General features: G+C 47.3%; 3 protein-coding genes across 4 annotated transcripts in view; 1 reads left to right on the top strand and 2 right to left on the bottom strand.

Moving 5' to 3' along the window:
* SOS2 (SOS Ras/Rho guanine nucleotide exchange factor 2) overlaps window positions 1-5,665 on the bottom strand; it is a 47,890-nt gene extending 42,225 nt beyond the window's left edge. The window contains exon 1 of the mRNA XM_021536068.4: window positions 5,507-5,665. Coding sequence (XP_021391743.3) covers window positions 5,507-5,593 — 87 coding nt within the window. The 5' untranslated portion in view covers window positions 5,594-5,665. The remainder of the gene's footprint in view (window positions 1-5,506) is intronic.
* Window positions 5,666-9,009: 3,344 nt separating this feature from the next.
* Window positions 9,010-22,904, bottom strand: L2HGDH (L-2-hydroxyglutarate dehydrogenase). Its single transcript, XM_077783869.2, has 10 exons — window positions 22,776-22,904; window positions 20,811-20,926; window positions 19,138-19,289; window positions 17,121-17,252; window positions 16,362-16,524; window positions 15,785-15,819; window positions 14,615-14,782; window positions 13,103-13,260; window positions 12,069-12,200; window positions 9,010-10,932 (listed from the first exon to the last, which is right to left on the bottom strand). Exons 1-10 carry the CDS (start codon window positions 22,850-22,852, stop codon window positions 10,737-10,739), a joined length of 1,329 nt encoding a protein of 442 aa, XP_077639995.1. The 5' UTR covers window positions 22,853-22,904; the 3' UTR covers window positions 9,010-10,736.
* On the top strand, window positions 22,856-25,939 carry DMAC2L (distal membrane arm assembly component 2 like). Of its 2 annotated transcripts, none has more exons than XM_077783870.2 (4): window positions 22,856-23,196; window positions 23,785-23,993; window positions 24,766-24,937; window positions 25,412-25,939. In XM_077783870.2, the coding sequence occupies exons 1-4, from the start codon at window positions 23,105-23,107 to the stop codon at window positions 25,524-25,526; spliced, it is 588 nt and encodes a 195-aa protein (XP_077639996.2). In that variant the 5' UTR covers window positions 22,856-23,104; the 3' UTR covers window positions 25,527-25,939. The 2 variants fall into 2 exon arrangements, with proteins under 2 accessions (XP_077639996.2, XP_085437179.1); XM_085581053.1 differs by having other exon boundaries at window positions 22,856-23,202; window positions 23,754-23,993.
* The last annotated feature ends 676 nt before the right edge of the window (window positions 25,940-26,615 follow it).

Below are 26,615 nucleotides of genomic sequence, written 5' to 3'. Positions count from 1 at the left end.
CAACCACAGATTCCTGTGTCAGGAACTTTGTAAAAATGAAAAAAAGCACAAAAATAATAAGATTTAAATAAAAGGACCACCCTCTTTGGTTCCAGGCTGATGCATCCATAGAATCCCAGACTGGTTTGAGCTGGAAGGGATCTTTAAACCCATCACATTCCAAATCCCTGCCATGGGCAGGGACACCTTCCACTAGCCCAGGCCACTCAAATTCATGTTTAGAACAGCTGCAGGTCTGCAAAGGTCCAGGCTTCTGAGCTCAAAGAAATGTATGTATGAGAAGCTAAATGACTTGAGAGAATTCAAACCCAAATTTAACTATTGATTTTAAAACTTTGTAACAAGCAACTTTCCTGTTGGAATGATAATGCATTAAATAGTAATGGCTACTAATGAAATTAGAATGCTTTAAATAATAATCCATTATAATGAGGCTAAAATACATGAAATAATTCCAAGCCAAGGGGAGGCTGGTCCTGCCAGGGAAAACATACATGGAATAAAACTGGACCCCTGCACCTCCTGACCTTAACCCCCACCTCACACATCACAACAGAGAAACTCCCACGTGTTTAAAAATACAGTAGCACTGAACTAATGTAAACTCAAAAAAAAGTCCTCAAAATGGTCTTTTATATCTGTCTATGCAACATTTGCTAAGAATAAACCCTTAAGTCATGCTCTAGAAATCTGATGAGTGGTCCAAAGCAATGGCGGAATTGTTTTAGAAAATGCAAATAGTGCCCAGAGCCAGGATTATCCCAACATGTGGTGCCTGCAGAGCTGTGGGCTTTAACTGTGTGTGGATCACAGAGAAAACCCAAAATGGGAATCTCTGGGAGATGCTCCTGAACTTAGTTTAGAAAAATCAAAGAGCGAAGCAACTGAACACACAGCTCTTGTTTGCAGAAATAAATACATTTTGAATTTGCCAGTGGATACAAATCCTAATTCTGGAATCCTGGAATGGTTTGGGTTGGATTTAAACCCACCCAGTGCCATCCCTGCCATGGCAGGGACACCTCCACTGTCCCAGGCTGCTCCAAACCCTGTCCAGCCTGGCCTTGGGCACTGCCAGGGATCCAGGGGCAGCCACAGCTGCTCTGGGAATTCCAGCCCATCCAGGAATTCCCAATTCCCAACATCCCATCCATCCCGGCCCTCTGGCAGTGGGAGCCATTCCCTGTGTCCTGTCCCTCCAGGCCCCTGTAAAATGTAAGCTCAGGACACACAAGAGTATTTTAAGGTGAATAAATCCTTATCTATAAATTCCTCTCAATCCTGACTATTTTCAAAAATACACTCTGATTCTATGGGGTCACCTATGGGGTTTATTTTAAAAATCTGTTCCAAGGGAATCTTTTTGCAGCTGTACCTCACGTTTGGGCAGATGCTGGTTGGTGTTAAGGGGGTGCTTTAGGTCAGATTCCAGAGAGCTCAAAAAAAAGAAAAGAAAAGGAATAGAAATTTATTTCAGGTACCAATGGAAGGTATTTGATACAAATTAATTTTTCATCTACAATTCCCAAAAACCTTTTATGCAATTCACATCCAGGATATTAAAACTGGGACCTGCAGTGAGCTGGAGGGAATGATACACTCAAGCTGCTGCCTCTGAAATTCCCACAGGACTGGAATCCCATTCAATAATTCCCACAGGACTGGAATCCCATTCAATAATTCACACAGGATTGGAATCCCAGTATCAACCTGCAAAGTAACTCACAAAGGACTGGAATCCCAGTACAAACCTCCAAAATAATTCACATAGGACTGGGATCGCAGTATCAAACTGCAAAATAATTCCCATAGGACTGGAATTCCATTCAGTAATTCATACAGGACTGAAATCCCAGTATCAACCTGTAAAATAACTCACACAGGACTGGGATCCCAGTATCAACCTGCAAATAATTCACCCCTGGGAAGTTCCATCTGGAATTCAGCAAGAACAAGCTGTGGCACTGGATCTGTGCTAGGAAAGGTGGTCCCAAACCCAAAATGCAGCTTTAGAAAAAGGTTTCACTATTTGTCATCTCCCCCAATGAAGGCCAAACAAAGCAAAACCAACCCAAACACCAAAAAAACAAACAAAAAACCAAAACCCAAATCCAGCTCCCGGGTTAAAAGACTTTTCAGGATCTGTTTGAGGTGATTTACCTGCTCCAAACAGCAGCTCAAGTCACTAAACCTCAGTGATCACATCAAAATAATGGTTTTTTTTCTGATTCATTTACTTCGAAAGGATTTTATATCAAATTACCCTCACTCCCTGCTTACATTTCCAGCACAGCAGCAGAAGAAAATAAAGAAATAAAGTTTTTTAGAGCAAGGACATGCTTGTCCATCCCCCAGCTGGAACAGAAGCAAATACATGAAACTGGTTCTAATTTTCCAACCTACCAGATTCCCAGGTGCCAGTGCTAAGGAATCTGGGCATATAAATATATAAAATCTGGTTTAAAGCCATTTTACCATTTAGCTTTGGGTTTTTCCAAAAAAAACCTCCCACTCTAAGGTAAAATTTTGCACTCTCTACTCATCTTAAAGAGCATAAATGCATATAAAATATTCAAAAGACAGAGTCTCATCTTTTTTTCCATGTACTGAAGAAAGAACTGATGTGCTTTACCATTTTTAAGTGTCCACTGCACAGAATTAAAGTAAAGCAGGAGTTTTAAAGTGGTTTGGTAAAAAGAAGTTACCTTAAACTTGCTGAGTGCCTAATAAAGAGACTGGAGCTCTTCAAAGCACGTTCTGGACTTAAAATCCAAACAACAAAGAAATATTCTTTATTGTTAGTGAACTGCATGGGCTCCTCATCCAGCTCCACATCTTTGTGCATTTTAGAATGAAATCTTTTTCACGCTTTAACATGCAGAAAGAGAAACAAAATCTATCTTATTTTTCTGCTTCTGCTTTCTGTTTCTCTCCTTCAATAAGTGCTCACTTAAAGGAAAAGCTTTCAGGAATGGGAAATAATGCCCAAAATATTAAAAACAGCTTAAGAGTTTAAAAAACCCTACCTCTATTCCAGGTGTTTAACTAAAAAAATACTAAAGTTTCTTTAAAGTTTTCATCATAAAGCAACCTGCTTGGAAAAATCACATCTCAGCTGGCCAACAAGTGGATTTTTAACTATCTGCCAACAGCAGTGATGATGTTTAATGAATTGAAAAATTAACAGAAAATGTGAGGTTTTCACAGTCTGGATTCAGTGCCACTGCTCTTCAGCTCCCCTAGAAATAACAAAACAGTTATTCTGGATAATCTCCTGCTCACTTCAAGATCTCCAGGGCTTGTTTTCAAGAGTATCTTTTAAAAGTGCTTCTCCAGCAGCCTGACAATGATACAGTTTTGGGTTGACTCACTGATACTGTGCGTTCACACCAGAAATGCACATTACATCCCGATTGCTTCATGCTCCAGGGTGGGTCCTGCACACACGGAATTTTCCCAGGGAGAAAAAACCTGGCTATAAGCAAATCCACATTTTTACAGGCACTCACTGGCATCACAACCCCATTTCCTCTGCTTTAGAAAGCTGAAATTGCTGCTTTTTTCACCAAAACCAAATGCACAAATAGAAAGAATTGGTAAAGCAGCACGAACCCGACACCACCTGCAGTATTTGTATTTTAGGATGATGAAAGCACCTCTAAATTTTAAGGGAATAATCTTTTTGCAGCTGTAGCTCACATTTGGGCAGATGCTGGTTGGTGCTAAGGGGCTGCTTCAGGTCAGATTCCAGAGAAATCAGGAAAAGAACAGCCTGGCATTCTCTAAGACACTGGAAAGCAGCTTCTATGAGGAGAAGATTTTAGGGAAAAGAGCAGAAAATCCAGGATTCTTCAGACAGGCAATTAGTGGTTTCTATGCCAGCCACAATACGACTTAGACAGGCACCCAAAACAAATGCAAGTCTTTTATTCTATTTAAAAAATAATGAAGAATCATTATCCAACAGCATCACTACATTTGTTCTTGAGGAAAGAAGAGACAAACCACTCGCCAGTGCCTAAAGTACCTAAAGTACGTTTGGGCAGATGCTGGTTGGTGTTAAAGGGCTGCTTTAGGTCAGATTCCAGAGAAATCAGAAAAATAAATAAAAGGAATAGAAATTTATTCCAGGTACCAATGGAAGGTATTTGATACTAATTAATTTTTCAACTACAATTCCCCGACTCACATGCAGGATATTAAAACTGGGACTCGTATGGCAGTCCTGGCCAGCAGCAGAGATGCAGATCAGCAGGTAATGATGGTCAGAATTATGGAATAACCCTCAACTTTTGCAGATGACACACAGCAGGGCAGCATTGCTCCCTCCAGCCTCAATTTATCACTTTTTTACACTGGTAGGGGTGTCCTGTGGAAGAGGGGGTGGGCTGGAGCTTCCCTGCTGTGTAAACACATCCCAAAAACACGGATTCACATCCTAAAAGCACGGATTCACATCCCAAAAGCAGGGATTCACCTCCTGCGTGGTTTCCCACTCTCAGCTGTGCAGTGGCAGATGTGTCAGGGTGGCTTTTCCCTGCAGCACAGGCGGCTGCTCTCACAGGTGGCACCTGAGTGCCAGGAACAGCGAGGTGAAGGAATCCGGCCCGGGAAAGAGCCTGGAAAAGCTGTCAGGAGAAACGCCGTGGGGAGAGGGTGAAAAAGGGGTGGAGGAAGGGGAGAAGGAAGGGATGAGGGAAGGGGTGAAGGAAGGGGAGAAGGAAGGGATAAGGGAAGGGGTGAAGGAAGGGGAGAAGGAAGGGGAGAAGGAAGGGATGAGGGAAGGGGAGAAGGAAGGGATGAGGGAAGGGATGAGGGAAGGGGTGAAGGAAGGGGAGAAGGAAGGGGAGAAGGAAGGGATAAGGGAAGGGGTGAAGGAAGGGGAGAAGGAAGGGGAGAAGGAAGGGATGAGGGAAGGGGAGAAGGAAGGGATGAGGGAAGGGATGAGGGAAGGGGTGAAGGAAGGGATGAAGGAAGAAGTGCAGAAAGGGGTGAAGGAAGGGGAGAAGGAAGGGGTGAAGAAAGGGGTGAAGGAAGGGGTGAAGGAAGGGATGAAGGAAGGATGAAGGAAGGATGAAGGAAGGGGTGCAGGAAGGGGTGAAGGAAGGGATGAAGGAAGGATGAAGGAAGGGATGAAGGAAGGGGTGAAGGAAGGGATGAAGGATGCCATTCCCCTGCACATCAGCATCGCTATCAGGGTGCCCAGAGCAGCTGTGGCTGCCCCTGGATCCCTGTCAGTGCCCAAGGCCAGGCTGGACATGGGGGCTCGGAGCACCCTGGGACAGTGGCCGGGACCCCTGCCCATATCAGGCGGTGGGACCGAGACGGGATTTGAGACCCTCTCCAAGCCGAACCCGTGCGGGGCACCAGCCCGGGAGGCAGAGCCCCGTTCACGCGGAGAGCGAGCGAACAGCGAGCGCGGGTCCGGAGCGGTGCCCGCCCGCTGCCCGGCGCCCTGAGGGAGCCGCGGGGCAGGCTCGGAGCAGGTGCCGCCGCCGGGACTGACCTTGCGCAGGGCGGGCACGAAGAGGCCGCGCCATTTCGGGCCGTTCTCCTCGCCCAGGAACTCGTAGGGCTGCGGCGGCGGCTGCATGGCGGCCGCTCCGCATCGGGGCCGGCCGGGCCGCCGCGGGGTCGCCGCTCACCCGCCCGGCCGCGCCGCCATGGCTCGGCGGGGCCGCTCGGGGCTCGGCGGGGCCGCTCGGGGCTCGGCGGGGCCGCTCGGGGCTCGGCGGGGCCGCTCGGGGCGCCGGGGAGGCGCCGGGCGGGGGTCGGGACGGGCCGGGCCGGGCCCCGCTCGCTGCGGCCCCGCTGCCGCCGCCGCCCGCGGCCGCCGCCCTGCGCGCCTGCGCCGCCCGCCCCGCGCGCCCCCTGCGGGCGGCGCCCGGAACTGCAGCGGGCGCCCGGCGGGCGCGGGGCTGCGGGCCCGGGGCGCTCCGAAACAGGGGAGAACGAAATTTGGGGATGCTTCCTAAACCTGGGGAGAGAACGAAATTTGGGGATGATTCCTAAACCTGGGGGTGTTCCCTAAACCTGGGGAGAGAACGAAACCTGGGATTGCTTCCTAAACCTGGGGGTGTTCCCTAAACCTGGGGAGAGAACAAAACCTGGGGATGCTTCCTAAGCCTCGGGGTGTTCCCTAAACCTGGGGAGAGAACGAAACCTGGGATTGCTTCCTAAACCTGGGGGTGTTCCCTAAACCTGGGGAGAGAACGAAACCTGGGGGTGTTCCCTAAACCTGGGGATGCTTCCTAAACCTGGGGAGAGAACGAAACCTGGGGATGCTTCCTAAACCTGGGAGTGTTCCCTAAACCTGGGGAGAGAACGAAATTTGGGGTGTTCCCTAAACCTGGGGAGAGAACGAAACCTGGGGGTGTTCCCTAAACCTGGGGATGCTTCCTAAACCAGGGGAGAGCTCTGGAACCTGAGTGTGCTTCCTAAACCTGGGGGTGTTCCCTAAACCGGGGGAGAGTCTGAAACCTGGGGGCACTTCCTAAACCAGGGGATGCTTCCTACACCAGGGGAGAGCTCCGAAACTTGGGGAGAGCTCCAAAACTTGGGGGTGCTTCCTAAACCAGGGGATGTTTCTGAAACCAGGGCACAGCTCCGAAACCAGAGGAGAACTCCGAAACTTGGGGGTTGCGTCCTAAACCAGGGGACAGCTCCGAAACCAAGGCATGTTTCCAAAACCAGGGGAGATTTCCTAAACTTGAGGGTGTTCCCCTAAACCAGGAGATATTTCTGAAACTAGGAGAGAGTTCCTAAAGTAGGGGAGATTTCCTAAACTAGGGGATGTTTCCTAAACTAGAGGATGTTCCCTTACTGAGGGGAGACTCCCTAAATCAGGGGATGTTTCCTAAACCAGGGGAGGTTTCCTAAACCAGGGGAGGTTTCCAAAACTAGGAGGGAGTACCTTAACTAGGGGATGATTCCTAAACTAGTGGAGAGTTCTGAAACCAGCTGTTTCCTAAACTAGGGGAGAGCTCTGAAATAGGGGATGCTTCCTAAATCAGGGGAGATTTCCTAAACTAGAGGATGTTTCTAGTTTAACTCTACACTAGGAGGGAGTTCCTAAACCAGGGGATGTTTCCTAAACTAGGGGAGATTTCCTTAACTAGGAGATAATTCCTTACCTAGGGGATGTTTCCCTGCCCAAGGGAGATGTCCTAAACAAGGGAAGATGTTTCTTTACTGAGATAATAATTCTTTAACTTGGGAATAATTGCTTACCTAGGGGATGTTTATTCCCTTACCTAGGGAATATTTCTCTGCCTGGGGGGATATTTCATTACCGAGGGGATCATTCCTTACCTAGGGGATATTTCCTTCCCCAGGGGAGATTTCCCTGCCCAGAGATTTCCTTAATTAGGGAATATTTCCTTACTGAGGGGATAGTTGCCTGCAAGGGGGATGTTTCCCTGCCTGGAGGGTATTTACCTACCTAGAGGATATTTCCCTGTCTAGGGAATATTTCCTTGCCTAGAGAGGATTTCCCTACCTGAAGGACATTTCCCTGCCCAAATGGTATTTCCTTACCTATTGGATATTTCCCTCCCAGGTGGTATTTCCCTGCCTGGAAGCAGTTTTTCTGAGGGCTCTTTCCCTCCCTTTCTCTCCCTGCCTAGGGATGTTCCTCTGCCTCCCTGGATGCTCTTTCCCTACCTGCAGGCTGTGTTTGCCCTGCCTGGATGCTGTTCCTCTTCCCACCTGGAGGATGTGACTCTCCTTACCTGGAGGCCTCTGAGTAGGACTCTTCCCATCCTTATCTGAATTCTCTTCTGCTCCCTATTTGGAGGCATTTCCCTCCCTGTTTAGAGACTCTTTTCTTACCTGGAAGGAATTTTTCTCCCTACTTGGAGCCTGTTTCCCACCTGTATTACCTCGAGGTGATTTTTCTCCCAGCCTGGAGCCTGTTTTCCTCCCCAGATGGGGGATGTTCCCATCCCAACCTCCAGGCAGTTTTCCTCCCTGCCAGCAGTTTCTCTCCATACCTGGAAGGAGTTTCACCTCCCTGCTCCAGAGAACACCATTCACCCACTGATCACCCAAATCCAGATAAATTTGCCCTCATTTCCCTCCTGCCAGCATAATATTAAAATCTCACACCTTACATTCCTTTCACTCCCCATTTTTAAGACTTGTCCACAGAGGGAGTGGATAAATTAAACCAAAGTGGGGAAAAAAAATGTGCTTTCCTGCCAGTAAAATGGTGATCCTTCTTGGTAACAGATTTCCTGGAGGAGCCTGATGCTTCCAGAGGCAGAAACTGCTCCTTCTGCTCCATGGCTCAGCCCTCCTGCCCCACCAGAGCAGCCTGGGAAGTTCCCAACAAAATCTTTCTGTATTTATATCTCTTCTAGCTATATGTCTAAAATATCTATTTCTGTATTTATATTATTTTTGGTTTATTTTTATTTTACACTTAAACCCAAACTGTGAGCACAAAGGAAAAGTAATAATGGGATAATGGTGGCACAACCCCAGAGTTTAGGATTGACCTTGCTGGGCACTGTTTGGATGGGATATTGGGAAGAAATTCCCTGTGAGTGTCCAAGGCCAGGTTGGACAGAGCTTGGAGCACCCCGGGAGAGTGGAAGGGGTGGAATGGGATGGGATTGAAGGTCCTTTCCAACCCAAACCACTCTGGGGTTCTATGATTCTGTAACACTGCTGGGGAACAAATGGTGTTTGTCCAAATATTTATTCAGGGTTTCAGGAATTCTCATCCCACCTGTCACAACAGGCCCAGATCAGCCTTAGGAGCAGTCCTGGGAGGTGTGAGAAGCACAGATAAGATAATTTAAGAAGACAAGTTTGGTCATGTGTCCCCCTCCTGCAGTGATTCCTGTTAAACAGAGTGATATCCTGCCCAACTCAGCTGAGAATTAACAAATTCCAGTGAAACTTTTCTCTGAGTCAGGAGAAATACACAGACTTTACAGCATTTAAAAAAACCCTACCACACTATTTTAATCACAAAAGGCACATTTATGAAATCATCAAAGTTAGGCTAATTTGGAAAATAATTTAATACATTTTCACACTTTGTCAGCAACAAGATTCACGCCTGAAACCCTGACATCATATTTATAACAAAAGTGTAAAACTTTTATCTCTGAAAAGTCCTCCTGACTGCTACATCAAGGTTCATAATTTAAGTTTCAAATAAAAACCCAAACAAATTTTTACCCCCAAACAATCATCACCTGAGAGGAAAAAGCAGTGCACAGGGAAATGCTGACTCAGGACTCCCCCTGGTCTCTGTCTGCTTTGCATTTTAATGTTCTTTATTCTGTTAATACATGTCAGGGCCACACCCCATGTGGGAGGAAGTGGCTTTTGCAATCCTTTTGTAGGATTTACTGTTGATAGGCAACACTTCTGGCAGGGAGGGAAGATAGGATTGTTCCACTGTGGGAAGTTTTACAGAGCCCTGTGGCATTGGAAGACTTGCAACAGCTGAATCTCTGCCTGAAGTGACCAACACTTTGTTATTTGAATTTCCAGCAGTCAAATTGCTGGTAAAGTAGATGTTATCAGGGGAAAAAAAAAATAACAGCAACAACTTTAAAAAGGTAGATTAAGCCATTTTTCCCCTCAATAAAGGGTCTCCAATCTGTACAGCCTCACAGCTGCCCTCCTGTGCTAACCCACTCCCACCAGAGGAACTCAGAAAAGAACTTTTTAAGGAAAAATTAATGTCCAATTTTCTGGTACAAACTCCCCACAATTATCCGTGTTACCCAGCAGCTTCTGTAAAATCCTCAATACTTTGTCCCTGAGGCCACAAAATTCTGCTTTACAGCAATTCTGCAGGACACTCCCAGAGCCTCAGCTCAGCCTTCACCTCTCCCTCCTCACAGACTCCTCCAGGTGTATCCCTGATAAAAATTGGGCATCAGTGGAGTTCAGAGGGGACACCAGCACTGTCTGAGCTCCCCTTGTGCTCAGGGAAAACGGGAAACCTTCCTGACTCATCCCTGCTCAGGCTCCAAGGGAAGCAACATCAAACATGACTCAAGGCAGGTTTCTGGAGCTTCCCTCCCTTCACATTTCCTGTTCCAAAGACCATTTTCCCTGGATTGCTCAACTGGCTGGACAAAGATCAGCTCCTTTTGCATCGTCAGCATTCAAAGGAAGAAACCCAAACCCACGGATGAAGTTCCCGATCAGCGCTGATTGCCCAGCTGTAAATTAAATGAAAAGTGATGGTTTATATCCATATTTTGATTTCTGCTCTATTAAAAGTACAGACAGCGATCAGACAGAGTATCTGAATTGCAGATCTAAATTGACTTGGGTTTGGTAATCCTCTTTAAGCTTATTTTTCTGTGAAATACTCTACATTCACGTCGAAGGCTCTGAATATTGTTCTCAGTTTCTGATAAAGCCTTTAATTCCACATCAGCAGGGCTTATCCTTCTACTCCCTTATTCCATGGCATCCAGAAGGCTGCAGACTCCGATTCCAATGGAACCAGAGCACACACAGAGCCACCCCACGCCCGTGGCTTTTCAGAGCCCTGTGAGGAGGCAAGGCTGTGAGCACAGGCACTGCAAATCCATGGAAAATCCCACCCAGAGGGACGGATCCCTCCCTCCTCTGCCTGTGCTGCACACCCTGCCACGCCCGTGGGCACTGAACCAAGGCTGCCTGGGCACTACCTCTGTGTCCCTGAGGATGAATCCCAGGTGGCAGAGGGGCAGCAGGCAGGATTCCTGCTGGCATTGCGGGATTCAGAGCTGGAAGCGCCGCTGGGCCTCGTCGGCGATGGCGGCGGCGATGGCCAGGGAGGAGGTGGCGGCGGGGGACGGAGCGTTCCTGACGTGCAGCACCCGGCTGCCCACGGCCCCCGAGCCCCCGTCGAACACAAAATCATCCACCAGGTTGCCCTCGGTGTCCAGGGCCTGGGCTCTCACACCAGAGGGACCCCTGCGGAAGTAAAAGCAAGGAGGAGCAGAAGGAAAATGAGCTCCCTATTGTAAATGCAGGCAAACCCAATGGGAAGAATGCTGATGTCTGACTCCATTCAGAAGGCTGAATGATTTCTTGATTATAACTATGCTAAAACACATTAATGTACTACATAAAGGAAGATACTAAAACTACAAACCTATTTGTTCTAACTATATCTCTAACTCAACTTGTGACCCTCTCTCCAGAGCCCAGCCCCAGGTGGGTTGGATTGGCCGTCAGGCTCAAACAATCCTCACCAGAATCCAATCACTCACCCCAGGGAAACAACTCTCCAAACACATTCCACATGGGAAAAACAAAGAGCAGAAATAGAAATTGTTTTCTCTTTCATTTCTCTCTGTGCACCTCTATGAAAAATCCTGAGAGGGAGAGAAATGTGCTGCCACAGGTCCCGAGTCAGGAAATGAATTCCTGTGAGGAGGTGTCCAGAGAGACAGGGAGGAGGGCAGAGAGTGGAGACAAAGCATATTTTTGGGGAGTTTTAACACTCAGGAGGTAGAGTGGGGGCATCTGACAGTCATGGGATCATTGAGGTGGCCAAGCTGTGAGCTTAAAGCCCATCCAGTGCCACCTCTGCCATGGCAGGGACACCTCCCACTGTCCCAGGTTGCTCCAAGCCCTGTCCAGCCTGGCCTTGGGCACTGCCAGGGATCCAGGAGCAGCCACAGCTTCTCTGGGCACCCTGTGCCAGGGCCTCCCCACCCTCACAGCCAGGAACTCCTTCCAGTATCCCATCTAAATCTGCCCTCTGTCAGGTTGAGGCCATTCCCCCTCATCCTACCACTCCTATGCCCTGTAAATAATCCCTCTCCATCTTCCTGCAGGTTCTCCTCAAGGACTGCAAGGCCACAATGAGGTCACCCCAAAGCTTCTCTTCTACAGGCTAAACAATCCCAAATTTCTCAGCCTTTGCTCCCAGCAGAGCTGCTCCATCCTCTGATCATCCTGGTGATCAGAGGAACTCCAGGTCCTTCCCGTGCTGGGACCTCCAAGCTTCTGTTTCATATTTTGGTGGAGGAAGGGACCAAACCCCTGTCAAGTTTTCTGCTGTTCAAATATGAGATTTCCCAAACAGAAGAAGCTTCTTTTACCTGAGAACATCACTGGTGGTGACCTCAGGGATGAACTTCTGCAGCTGCCTCACCTGGGCACTGATGGAGAAGGCTCTGTACAGCTCCCCCAGGCCGTAGGACACGTTCCTCAGCACCAGCTTCCACAGCCCACTGCAAGGGGAGAAACAACTGCACTGAGGGAAAACCTGCCTCAAAATGCACCAGGTGCAGCTACTGGACAAGGCATCAAATGCAACTGCAGGGCACAAGTTCCCATCCCAAAAATCAGGAATCACGTTTTTTATTTGAGAAATACATGTTTGTCCTTCTCTGCTTCAACAAACCTTGTTCACAGAGTTGTGGCATCAAATTAATTCTGAATTCCAGTCCTGGAAGTGTTCCAGGATTTGATGGAGCTTGGAGCAACTTGGGCAGGGACCCCTTCCACCATCCCAGGTTGCTCCAAGCCCTGTCCAAACTGACAGGGATTCAGGGGCAGTCACAGCTGCTCTGGGAATTCTATTTCTGGGCCTCCCCACCCTCCCAGCCAGGAATCCCCAATTCCCAATCTCCCACCCATCCCTGCCCTCTGGCACTGGGAGCCATTCCCTGGGTCCTGTCCCTCCATCCCTTGTCCCCAGTCCCTCTCCAGCTCTCCTGGAGCCCCTCCAGGCCCTGCCAGGGGCTCTGAGCTCTCCCTGGAGCTTCTCCTCTCCAGGGGAACATTCCCAACTCTCTCTCCCAGCCTTTCTCTGCTCCCAACACCTTCTGCAGGTATTTAATGATGCTGTCTAAGTTGATTAAGTTATCACAGTGCAAACCAACCCTGGAAAAGCTCCACCAGCACCTTCCAGTGAGCAGCCACATTCCCAGACTGGCTGAGACATGTCCTGGTGGAAAATTCAAATATGAGACCAGACAAAGTCAAATGCCTTGGGGAAGTCAACCCTTATCAGTACAAGTGTCTTTAAACACACCAAAAACGTGGGAAAAGCAGGATTTTGGGCAAAAAGTGGCTTCCATGGCTCACATTTCAACAAGAGCAGCCAGCAGACACAAACATGAGACATTACCTGTAGGTCACAGCATCTAAGAAGTCTCCAGGGCTGAAGTCCAAGAGTTTGTAGCCCTCTCTCTTAAAGGCCAGCACTGCATTAGGGCCAAGCCAAATGCTGCCATCCATCCTGGGAGTGAAATGGAATCCCAGGAATGGGAAACGAGGGTTGGGAACCTGCAATGGGACACAGGAGTGAGCAGAACTCTTACAGACAGCAAATTTGCCATTTCATTTCCCACCACAGCAACAAAACTCTGAGTCACAGAAGCTCAGAACTGGCTCTGAGCTGCTTTTGCTGCTTGTTAATTGTGCAGTTGTGGCATGTCATCAATTAAAACACTGGAGAACAGAGCAGGGCCAGATAAAGCTGAATTTCAGGGAAAAGGAAAACAAATTTCAGGGGGGAAAAAAAGTCCACATGATTTCTTAGGATATAAGCCAACGACACCCTGATTTTATTCACCAGCAGCAATTATACTGCAATAAAATAGAATACAAAATATTAGGAAACCCATACTGTGTGTTCAAACCAGCCTGAACTTAGCAGGCATGGTTAATGCTAATAATAATGCTAATAAGAATAATAAATCTGCATGTTCTTTCTTTGTTCCACTTCCTCCCTCCCATCCCAAGACAGGATCCTGGATCATTGCCAGGTGAGATCAGATAAATAGCAATGCCCAGCATTCCAATTTTCCCAAAGATCCAGTATTTAGCACTTAAAGCCAGTCTCATATTCAGAAAATCACTGTTTAAATGTACATAATTAGCTAAAATGCTGCCCTAGGCATTCTTTCCACTTGCTCTGTAATGACGTTTTCTGTCTGGGATTGCTGCTTCTCCTCCCATTATTTGTCTATATTAGGTGGTAGAAAGGTTGTTCCCCTTTCTCCCACATCTATTTTTAATGACAAAACCAGTTAATTCAAAAATAAGCTTGAGAGGAAAGTACCTAAATCGGAGTGTTGGGTATTAGGACAAAAAATTGAACCCTTCATCAATCATTCATCACAGAATCCCAGAATCACCGAGGCTGGAAAAGACCTCCCGTGTCATCTGTGAATTTCCTGAGGGTACAGTCAACCCCTTGGTCCAGATTATCAATAAAGAGATTAAACAGGACTGTTATAATTACTTAAATAATAAATAATAATTGGCTGTCATCTCTCCCTGACCTCTGAATCCTGCCTACAGATTTATTTTAGGACATACAGAAATAATATAGTTTTCTGGATATGTGGCAATGTGTGGCCATTCCATCTTTCCTCTATTAAGTAAAAAAAAAAACAAACCCAAAATTAAAATCATAAACAAAATTGGCAATAACTTCCCACATGGCACTTCCATGTTTTCCTAAATTAACAAAAAAATTAACAAAATCCAAGCTGAGCTGTCCAAAACCATCTGAATCTCCATCCATGTGTGTGTATCACTGTCCGACAGAAACAACCACAGAATTTTTTTCCTTTTTCTGCTTTTTTAGCAGCTCTTAGGGCACCCTGTGACAGACAAACCAGGGGGTACATACTGGATAAATATTTCCTTTCACCAAGTAAGACTTTTCTGGTTTTAGCACCAAATAATCCCCCCGGAATGGGACAATCCTGGGCTCGGGGCTGCAGCCGCTGATCTGGGACAGGCGGTCGGAGTGAAGCCCTGCACAGGTCAAAATGTGCCCACAGGAGATCTCCTCACCCTGTGGGAAACAAAAAACCACGTTGAAATTCTATTTATCGCCTTAAAAAAACACTCAGAAAAACCCCACGGGCATTTATTTAAATAAATAAAATTTATTTAACTTATTGAAAAAAAAAATTAACTTATTTATGTAAGTTAAATAAGGATGTTCACTGATTTGACCTCACAGGGTGGGAGCAGCTACACAAATTGACAGCACACAGGTAAGGACAGCTGCTAAATATTAAACACCTTTACCATCTAAATAAGTTAATAAATAAAAATTTAAAACTACTATCTATTTATTTAGATCACAGTATCTGCTTTTAAATACAATTTTTTTTTCTCCAACTGAAAAATGTTTGCATCAAAAAAATACCAGCATTTGGTGGAAAAAATCTTAACAGACTTTGGAAGCTACTTTTTAATGAAAGAGAAAAAAAATAGGAGAAATAAAGCAGCAGAACTAAATTTAAAAATGACCAGAGGGGTTGTGAAGTTGTTTTTGTTCCAGATATTCCCTCCTGAAGGTGAACCACAGTTCCTGACTTGCAGGAACAGCAGCTGTCATGCACCTGTTTCACTGAAGCAGTTCTGATGATAAAATGATAATAAAATGATGCTAAAAGCCTCCTTATCATTTTATGGATGCCAGAGCCCAAAAGTAAACATGAAAATTGGTGTTTGTCACCAAATGAACAAGTCATAAAGGAGTTCTTGGGAGCACAAGCATCAGATTGTGCAAATAAATCAGATAAGGGATGTAAATGTTAGGCAGCAGAAAGCTGTAGTTTAATATTTTACATAATCATTATTATTATTATCAAATAATTTGAACATCCTCATTGTTGAGAACTGATTGCAGTTGTCTTATTAAACTGATCATATTGCTGAACAGCAGCTTTTTAACCTTTTTTTTTTTTTTTTTTTTTTAAATTATTAATTCACAAGAAAAAAAAAAATCTGAAGAAAAGGAGAAGCAGCTTCCTGGAAGGAATGAAAACTTGTTTTTCACCCTTACCTTTTTGTTCCTAACAATGACTGGGTATTTCAAGCCTGAAATGGAATTAGACAAGAGAAGGAGTTACTAAAACAAGTTACTAAAACAATTAACAGAGAACTGACAGAACAAGCAGCTTGTCACCAGGAAGGAATTTTCCACTGGAATATTTTCTAAGCTATGGAAGAACTACTGTTGTCATAATTAATGTTGTTGGACATGACTGTTATTTATTAATTAATAGGGTTTTTATTCTTCCCTCTGTGTGCCAGCACAGATCCAACCTGCCTTCAGAATAAGGAAAATCACTATCACAAGAATAAACATGCAAGATTCAGATAAATCTTATTTTAAGAGGAGAGAACAACTTTATTTCTCCATTTTACACTTTCTTCCATCAGTTTTAAATGTTTCAGCTGAAGGGTGACCTGCCTGCAAAAAAACTCTGAGTTTGCTGAATACTCTCATTAAGGTAATTTTGCCTTTTTTCTCATCCCTAGGAGAGAGAAAAAAATTCAGAAATGCCATTTCAGTTAAAACAATTGTGTTTTGAACAAAATCTTTTTAGTAAATGAAGGGCAATAATATCCAGCCTTACCATCTTCACTTTCTGCAGAACTTTCTTTGGCCATCTCCATGTTTGTGACTTCGAAATCAGTCAGGATGGTCCCACCTGCTTCCTGGAAGTCTCTGGCATAGGACTGGGCCACCTGTTTGTAATCCACAATGCCAGTGTAGGGAGAATCAAGGGCCATCAGTCCCTGGAAGGGTTTCAGAGACACAGAGGATGAGTGAAGTTGGGATGTTTATCTGCAATATCTGCACTGCCACGAGAAGGGAGAGCTGCTGTCACCCCACGTGCTCAGCTGCATCTGGAACACTCAAAGAGGCTTTTAGGGAGCAGATCCAAAATGTTTACAGGGAAAAGAAAAAGACTGAAAAAGATTCTTTTCTAGAAAATTTCTGTCTGTACCTACAACTGCCACTCCTAAGTGACACAGCTACACCAGAGCAAGCTGCCAGATGAAACAGCACAGGGAATTCACATCCAGCCTTTCCTTTCAAACGAAGACAAGACTAATCAATAACAAATCTGTGCTTCACACATTCCTCCTGCTGTGAGAACAAACTGGCTGAGAAGTGCTATATAACAACCACACCAACTGCACTGAAATAGGCTTGATCCAAATCTACTTTTATGGTTGGGAAGGAATTTTCAGGCTCTTCTGAGCTTGAACCTCAAAGCCAGAAAAGTATTTGTGTTAAATTAAAATATGTTTTCACCTGAGAAACAGCTCTGACAATTAGAATTAGAAGCTCTTACAATTAGCTAATTGGAAGTATGGCAACCCCTTACCCTGCAGAAGGGCTCCTTCTCCTTGATTTCCTTGGCTCCAATGAGTTTCAGCCCTGGGACATTGTTCTGCAGCCCCCTCTCATACAGAGCTTTGAGCCTTGGAATTTCATCCTGTTCCACGGCCACAATCAGCTTCGGGAAAGGAAAAAAGGCACAGCAGTGAGCAAAACAGAGCCAGGGCAGGTTTGGCATCAAGCACGAGCAGTAGTGAATGAGTGAACAATAAATCCAGGGGGTGAAGAATGGCTGGTGCCATTAATTGCACAGAATTCTGTTGCTGAGGAAGCACTAATATATCACAGAGAATTAAAAAGTAAATGCTAAACTCTTTGGGTAGTAGTAGTTTGGGTTACTATCAGTTGACAATATTTGCCAGAAGCAGCCTGAGACTACAAGTCTGCACGTGAGAGAAGAGAATTTGAATTTAAAGAACCACTGGGATGCTTTCAGAAGTAAAACTGAACTCAACCCAGGATGCACAAACCTCCAAGAGCCTCAATTACAGAGTGAGGACATGTTGTGACATGGTCTGAGTGGAATTGTACCAGGAGTCTGTTCACAGCTATCACAGGAGATAAACCCAGGCTGTGAATTACCTGTGCCAGGTTTGCATAGACCATGATCCTTCCAGGCCAGCCCAGCTCTGGCACCTCACAGATGTGAAGCTCTCCAAGCTTGGGGCTGCTTTAGGGAAAGCTGAAGTTTCACCATTATCTTCCCTGGAGTGAACACTGCCAGGGAAGTGTCATTGGAATCATGGAATTGTTGAGGTTGGAAAAGCTCTCTAAGAGTCCAACTGATCCCTCAGCACTGCCAAGGCCACCACTGCCCCATGTCCCCAAGTGCCACATCCACAGAGACTTTCAATCCCTTCAGGGATGGGGACTCCAGCACTGCCCTGAGCAGCTGTGCCAGGGCTGGACAACCTTTTCCAGGAAGGAATTTCCCCAATATCAAACCTAAAGCTTCATGGTGCAACTTGAGGCCGTTCCCTTTCCTCCTGTCCCTGTTCCTGGAGCAGAGCCCGACCCCCCGGCTGTCCCCTCCTGGCAGGAGCTGTGAGAGCCACAAGGGCCTCCTGAGCCTCCTTTGCTCCAGGCTCAGCCCCTTCCCAGCTCCCTCAGCCTCTCCTGGCTCAAGACCCTTCCCAGCTCTGTTCCCTGCCCTGGACACGCTCCAGCCCCTCCTGTGGCTTTGCTGTGAGCAGCCCAGAGCTGTCCCCAGCACTGGAGGTGGCCCAGCAGTGCCAGCACAGGGGACAGGCACTGCCCTGCTCCAGCTGCCACCCTGCTGTTGGTACAAAATTCACAAATTCAGCTCACCCAGGCTCCAGCTGACCCCTTCAGGACAGGAGCTTTGAGCAGGCTGTCCCCTCAGGTGTGCTGCTGCACAGATCCACAGTGCCACCCTGTGCCCAGCGTGGCAGCAGAGGGAGCAGGGACCAGACACAGCTCCAAGAAAAAACATGCAATTCAAATTTATCCCTCAGGGCCAAAACCTTGGGGTCAGGGTAGGGAGTCCTGTGGAAACAGCAGCTCAATGCCCAGCGAGAGCTGGAAAACCTGAATTGAGCTGGGAAATGGGATACAGAACTGGGAAATGGATACAGAACTCTGTTTCACTGAGCCTGACCACACCTGGAATGCTCTGCCCAGTCCTGGTTCTCACCAAAGACACACTGAATTAGAAATGGCTGTAAGCCTGAAGACAGTGTGGGGAGAGTCATGAAAAACCTTCCCTCAAACTGAGACTCATCAGCAGGAAGGGATGGTTTGGGGGCAGGAGGGCATTATGCACATTTATGTACATTATATACATTTATGTATAAAATTATGTATACACTAGATACATTTATGTAGAAAATTATTTATACATTATATACATTTATGTATAAAATGATGTGCACTTTGGAGAGTGTGGAGAAAACCCACGACCAGGCCTGTGCCATATGTTGTACCACACACCACACAGCTTCAGTTTCCAAGGGTAAAGCAGGGAATCCCAGGAATTCCTGTACCTTCCCACACTGTTTGTAGGGAATCCCCTTCTGGTCACAGTATTTGTAGCACAGGGCTGCCCCCTGCACGCAGAGCTTGGCCTTCAGGGAGCCAGGGGTGTAGTAAATCCCACTGTGGATCACACCGCTGTTGTGTCCACTCTGGTGATGGGCTAGAGAGACAGAGAAACACATTGTTAGAGCTCATTTGTTCCAAATTCATCACTTCTGCTGTCAGAAAAATGAGTTGATTGAGGTCCTGCCTTAAATCAGCATTGTAAGAGATGATCAAGTGAGAGAACTGCACAATTAATTCCTCCCCTGGCCTCAAAAGGTGAGAGAAACACTGACACAGCCAGCCCTGGTTAATGATAATCCATCACAGCCTGCATTGTGTTGGACCAACAGGGGAAAAACCCCTAAAACCACAAATTTTTCCTTCGAGAACAAACCAATCAATCAAAATGTTTTACAGGCTAAAATTAATTTGAAAAAATGCAATTTTTACAATGAAATGCATCCCTTAAGGCCTAATCCAACAATGTATCTGTGCAATCCACAATTCCTTTGGACATGCTAGCAGGCCTGGGAGGATTTTTGAATATTTGTGAACTGGGTTACGTTGCTATTTCCTCTTTGCAAATAGATAAAATAGAGGTGAAAAATACCACAAACATTTTTAGTGAAGTAATTTGGTCAAGCTTAAGGTATGGATGCCCAAAGGCCATTCCTGCTTGGCACTCACACAGCTGTTAAGGACTTGGGGTATGTCTTGGGGATAAAAAGTAATTTTGCATCATTCATGGAACATCTCAAGAGCAACTTATAGCCAGGCTGATGGAGCTACTTAAGACAAGATTTTGAACTCACAGGTCCTGTTTGGAGTTCACCACTGATGTCTATCCCTTGGGATTCTGCCAGCTCCATGCAGGACCTGCCTGTGTCCTCCCACAAGCTGCACTATTCCATTTCCTGGTTATTCACCCTCCTTGTCCTCTCTCCTGACAGTGCAGCAGCAGCACTCAGGATCTTTGAATTTCAAATTCCCACCCTGAAGTCCCAGCAGCAAAGCACAGACCATGACAACTCTGCTGAAGGACACATCCTTGGGAGAGGGTGGAAGAAATCCCCTGTTAGGGGAGAGTCTTGGCACTGACATGCAATCTCAAGCTGCACCAAGGGAAATACAGGTTGGATATTAGGAAAAAGATTTTCATGGAAAGAGTGATAAAGTTCTGGAATGTTCTGCCCAGGGAGGTGGTGGAGTCCCCATCCCTGGCTGTGTTTAACAAAGCCTGGACGTGGCACTGGGTGCCAGGGTTGAGTTGAGCTCTTGGGGCTGGGTTGGACTCGATGGTCTTGAAAGTCTCTTCCAACCTGTGAATTCTGTGGGAGCCATCACAGAATTCCAGGATGGTTTGGGTTGGAAGGAACTTTTATAGATCACCTCATTCCACCCTCTACCACGGGCAGGGACACCTCCCACTATCCCAGGCTGCTCCAAGCCATGTCCAGCCTAGCCTGGATCACTTCCAGGATGGGAAATCCATCACCCACTCCAACAACAAGGGCAGCTGCTCTCCCACCACCACTGCCCACGAGCTGCTCCCTCCACACAGACACCCACGGGATGCTGAGGCGCTGGCAGCGGGCACAGCCTCCCGTGGGTCCCTGTCCCCGTCCCCGCTCCGTACCCGGCTCCTGCTCCTTCTCCAGCACGGCGAAGGCCAGCGAGGGATGGCGCTGGATGAGCTCCCGGGCCGCCGCCAGCCCCACGATCCCCGCGCCCACCACGGCCACGTCGAACGAGCTGCGGGGACACCACGGCCGTCAGCACGGCCCGGTGGGGACAGGGACACGGACAGGGCGTGTACGGAACAGAGGGGATGGGGAAAGAGGGAAGGAGATCTAAGGAAAATGGAATAGAGGAAAGCGGATAGGGGTGATGAATAATGTAAAGCGGAAAAGGATAAGGACGGCAGATAAAGGATATAAAGGGTGTGAAAAACGCCCATCACTGGTTTTTAGAATTTTTAAAAGTTTAATAATAATAAAATGGTTATAAAAATAGTACTACAATTAGAGTAATAAAAATTTAGAGTTAGGACAATTACAAGACAATAAAAAGCAAAGAATTATGGACATCCATCTGAATGCTCTCAGACACTAAGTCATGAAAAGCATACCTTGTGAACAAAGGAATAACCTTAAAAGCAATATAGCCTGTTGCATATTCATATATCTCATACATGGTGCATAAATTCCTTGCAAATTAAGTTTTTCTGGTTTTTGTCAGCTTCTTCCCCTTAATCCTGGTGGTTCCATAAAGACAGAGAGAAGGTGGAAGAATGTTTGTCTTTTCCAATAAGGAGGCTGCAATTCTTTATGTGCCCTGTTGCTGTTGTCTCTGTGCAAAGGTTTCTTGATTATCTCATCTCTTTCTTGAGCTAGTTAAAAAGTATCTTACATAGCATAGTTTCTATTTTAATATTGTGTTATAACCTAAAAATATATTTAACACGTTACTTAAGAGAATTAATACAGCATAGTTTTCAAACATTACACATATAATATTCATTGTAACATTTGCGAAAAGCCGGCCATAAAACGTTCATTTTTTTTCACACAGGGGAAGTGGCTATAGAGAATATAGGGGATAAAGGAGAGAGGAAAAGGGGAGAGGGAAAGGTGATATAGCAAACAGAGGATACAGGTGAGAGGGACAGGGGTAGGGGAAGGGGGAAAGGATAGGGGAAAATGGTACAGAAAGGGGACGGGGAAGTGGATGAGCAGAGGTAAGAAGAGAGGGGAAGGGGAGAGGGGAAAGGATAGGGGAAAATGATACAGAAAGACAGGGGAAATGGATGAGCAGAGGTAAGGGGTGAAGGGAAAGGAGTGAGGGGAAAGGATAGTGGAAAATGATACAGAAAGACAGGGGAAATGGATGAGCAGAGGTAAGGGGTGAAGGGAAAGGAGTGAGGGGAAAGGATAGGGGAAAATGATACAGAAAGGGGACGGGGAAGTGGATGAGCAGAGGTAAGAAGAGAGGGGAAGGGGAGAGGGGAAAGGATAGGGGAAAATGATACAGAAAGACAGGGGAAATGGATGAGCAGAGGTAAGGGGTGAAGGGAAAGGAGTGAGGGGAAAGGATAGGGGAAAATGATACAGAAAGACAGGGGAAATGGATGAGCAGAGGTAAGGGGTGAAGGGGAAGGACAAGGGAAAAGGATGAGCAGAGGTAAAAAGTGAAGCGAAGAGGTGAGAGGAAAGGATAGGGGGAAGTGATATAGAAAGGGACAGGGGAAATGGATGAGCAGAAGTAAGGGGTGAGGGGAAAGGACAGGGAAATGGATGAGCAGAGGTAAGAAGAGAGGGGAAGGGGTGAGGGGAAAGGATAGGGGGGAAGTGATACGTAAAGGGATGGGGGAAATGGATGAGCAGAGGTAAGAAGAGAGGGAAAGAAGTGAGGGGAAATGATAGGGGGAAATGATACGTAAAGGGACGGGGGAAATGGATGAGCAGAGGTAAGAAGAGAGGGAAGGGAGAGAGGGGAAAGGACAGGGGACAGGGACAAGGCTCAGGCGGCTAGGACAGGGGGAGAGGCCGGGCTCCGGGGAAGAGGCCGGGCTCCGGGGAAGGTGCGGTTGAGGCCGCCTCACCTGCGCCGCCGGCCCTGCAGCCGCCACAGCGCCGCGGCCCCGCCCGGGCGCGCGCGGCCCCTCAGCGCCGCCGCCATCTTGGGGGCGGAGGGAGCGCCGGGCCGCGGCCGCGCGTCCTCCTCCTCTCCTCTCCTCCTCGCCTCCTCTTCCTCCTCCTCCTCTTGTCCTCCTCTCCTCCTCCTCCTGCTCCGCTCCGCTGGGCGAGCCCCCCCGCCCTGCAGCCGTGGGTCCCGCCGCGCTCACAGCCCCGGTCAGGCCCTGAGGGCGGCGCGGCCTCCCGCTGCTGCTGACAACATCTGCCTTTCCCCTCTGCCGCCCGCCAGGAGGTGATGATGGCTCTGGGGACGCTCTGGAGGAAGCCGCCGCTGCCGCCGGGCAGTTGTAGAGCCTTCTGGGGATGGCTGAATGCCGTGTTCAACAAGTAAGAGTGAGTCGCTGGTTAATAATTAACTTTCAGAGCCCTCAGATCCTCCGCGCGGTTTGTGAAGCAGAACAATCGAGTCCCTGCGCTGCAGAAAATGTTTTGTGTCATTAATGCTCCTCTTTCCCCCCATATTGCATGTTGGTGTTTGGGCAGGGGTCAGTCCGTGCCTGCCTCCCCTTCCCAAGCCGTGACATTCCAGAAGGAGATGCGGGCTCTGCCCCTGCCCTGGAATGGGCAAGGCAAGCTGGCCACATGGATCCCATCCCTGAATCCTGGTCTTCATTGACCCCAGTACTCAACCAGGAGCACAGCTGTCTTTCCTTACAGACATGGAAGGAAACAGAGTTGAGTCCAGTTGTATTTGTATTCTTTTTTTACTAAGAAGCATCTGCCACTTAAAAAAACCTCACACCAGACCGAGCACCGCACAATCCAAAAATAACCTGTATACCATTTTTAATAAATCACGTCCTTACTTCTCTGACCGTGCACACAACCAGATACTACGCAGGCAGGGATGTTAATTATGATTAATTACGGAATAATTGCTACAGCCGGGCTGTGGGTGTTCTCTGTGCCCTGCAGGGTGGACCACGAGCGCATCCGAGCCGTGGGTCCCGACCGGGCGGCCTCGGAGTGGCTGCTGCGCTGCGGGGCCCTGGTCAGGTTCCAGGGCTCGCCCAAGTGGCAGCAGGACTACAACGGGCTCCCCACGGGGCCCCTGGGCAAGTACAAGATCGAAGCCATCAACGCCACTGACTCCTGCATCATGTACAGAGGGTTTGACTATCTGGGTAATGTACACACGGTGATTGTTCTTAATGGGTGTCACTTTAACTGCATCAAAATAGGAAGAATGGTGTCATTTTTCTCCTTCCTTAGCAAGATACAGATAAATAATTTGTGGGTTTTTTCCTACTTTACAAATATTTATCAGTCCCCAAGGTTTTGCTGGAGGTGTGGTATGAAGTGGAAAGACATTGAGAACTTCAGCTTTTACCTGAAGTGGCTGCAGCACTAAGGAGCTGCCACAAATTTTGATGAGTTTGTAGCAAAAAGCACTATAAATATTATTTTTCTTCTGCACCAAGGGATGATTTTGGTGTCTCTGAAGTTGTAATTCTGCTGATCCAGGATTTTGTGATGTCTTCATAGACAAAAAGTAGGCTCTCTTAAATGTCTTAAAAATAAGTGATTAAACAGGTTTCAGGTGGCCTTTAAATAACGGAAAACAAAACGGGAACAGGCTGTTTTATTTTTCCATAGCAAGGGACCCTGAATTTCTGGCATTAGCACTTTCTTATGTCAGAGTCATTGTTTATTACCAAAAATTGCGTAGGTTTTCTGTTACTTGCCCATTTCGGTCCTCTTGAAATCTTACTGAAATGGCTCAAACCTCGAGGTTTTCCTAAATCTGAAGTAGCACAAAGGGACTTTGGAGATTCATTGTGTATAAAGGAATGTGTTGCTGGGTGGTTTTAGGGGCAGTTATTAAATGGAGAACTTAACCACCAGCACAGGCTGGTGCTGGAATTCTGGAGCAGATCCTCAGTGGTGCCTTTGCAGATGGCCTGGAGCACGTTACGGACATCAAGCTGGAGAAGTGCATGTACATACAGGACGAGTGTCTGCAGCGGCTCAGCGAGACCAGCAACCTCCAGAAGAGTCTGCAGCAGCTGAAGATCATTTCCTGTGGGAATGTCACAGACAAAGGCATTCTTGCACTCCACAAGCTGACGTATGTGAGCCACTGAGTGCTTCCACAGCTCCCTGCTCCAGGCTCTGTGGGGTTGGGATGGTGCTGCCTGCAAGGGCTGCAGTCTGTCTGTGGCAGGGCTGTGGGGTGGGCTCGAGGGTAAGTAATGATCAGCTTGGCTGCTGTTCCGGACCCCTCCTGCAGCAGCTCTGCAGGGCAGGGTTTGGCTGTGTCCTGTAGCTTTTAGTGCTTCTCCACCTCACAGCTTCCTGCCATTCCTTTTGTACCTCAGGGTCGGGGTGCTCAGGAATGGGGCGCAGTTGGATACTGCAGCTAAAAACCCCAAGCACCCACTTCAGAAACAAACTTCCCTTAGAACCATTTAAAATACCAAAAGTTCCAGTCACCATTTAAAATACTCGAAACAACAAAATTCTTATGCAGTAGAATAATTTCTCCGATTTCTCTCTCAGCAATTCAATAGTAGTCGCCCATTTTATTTTTGAATATTTACAGGAACCTGGAATATTTGTATCTGAGTGACCTTCCTGGGATCAGAGAGAAAGAAACGACCTTCCGTGTCCTTCAGCAGGCACTGCCCAACCTGGAGCTGGAGCTGGATTTGGAATAAACACAGCAGCACGTGACTGAGATGTATGTGATTTCCTAGGATTTATCTCACATTGCATAAATGAGGTTGTAGACACCACTGTATTTCCAGTAAGCCCAGCTCTCCCAGTCTGGCCTCAAAGGTGTATGTGACCTTTTAAGAAATCATGCAATTAATTTTTATTAAGCCTAAACTCAGTGGTGGATCAACAGCAGACAGGGCAGGCCTCTGCACACAGGCATCTGTTTCCTGTTTTTCTAGGAAGCTCTGAATACCTCAGTTAGAAGTTTTCAGTATTTTATTGCACGGAAGCAAAGTGGCAGTGGGGGAATGTTGGGGTGTGTGGTGTTGGTGCTGTTCCCTCTGGGAGAATCACACCCAGTAGGTGGGTGCTGATTTAATAAAAGAGGTTCTGGGTCTTTTTGTGTTCTTCACACTTGGAGTTTTGTTTGTTTTTGTTCAAACATCTGCAGGCAGGCAGGGTCACCCCCTCAGGAGCATGGAGCTGCTGAAGGGAGCACGGCTCTTTGTGCAGGAGCAGCAGCTTTTGGCACGGCCTTGAGCACATTTTTGCTGTGTGCTGATGGGCTGCTGCAGTTCTGTGCAGCTCTGGAGTTGCATCCTCATCCCTCCTGATAAATAAAAGTCATTGAGAATTGCTGAGGTTGGAAAAGTCCTCGGAGATCATGGGAGTCCAGGTGCTCCCGCAGCACTGCCAAAGCCACCACTGACACGTGTCCCTAAGTGCCACATCCATGTGGCTTTTAAATCCCTGCAGGGATGGTGAGTCCACCACTGTCCTGGGCAGCTCTGCCAGGGCTGGACAACCTTTTCCATGGAGAAATTTTCCCCAATATCAATCCAAACCTCCCCTGGCCCAGCCTGAGGCCGTTCCCTCTCCTGTTCCTGGAGCAGAGCCCGACCCCCCTGGCTGTCCCCTCCTGGCAGGAGCTGTGAAGTTGTCAGGGTCCCTCCTGAGCCTCCTTTGCTCCAGGCTCAGCCCTTTCCAGCTCCTTCAGCCTCTCCTGGTGCTCCAGACCCTTCCCAGCTCTGTTTCCTTCCCTGGACATGCTCCAGCCCCTCAATGCCTTTCTTGTGAGAGACTCAAAA

Source organism: Lonchura striata, chromosome 5 (assembly GCF_050655825.1).
Source record: "Lonchura striata isolate lonStrDom1 chromosome 5, ASM5065582v1, whole genome shotgun sequence".
Lineage (NCBI taxonomy): Eukaryota > Metazoa > Chordata > Aves > Passeriformes > Estrildidae > Lonchura > Lonchura striata.
Note: the sequence above shows the minus strand (reverse complement) of the source record. Positions and strands in the feature narration are given on the sequence as shown.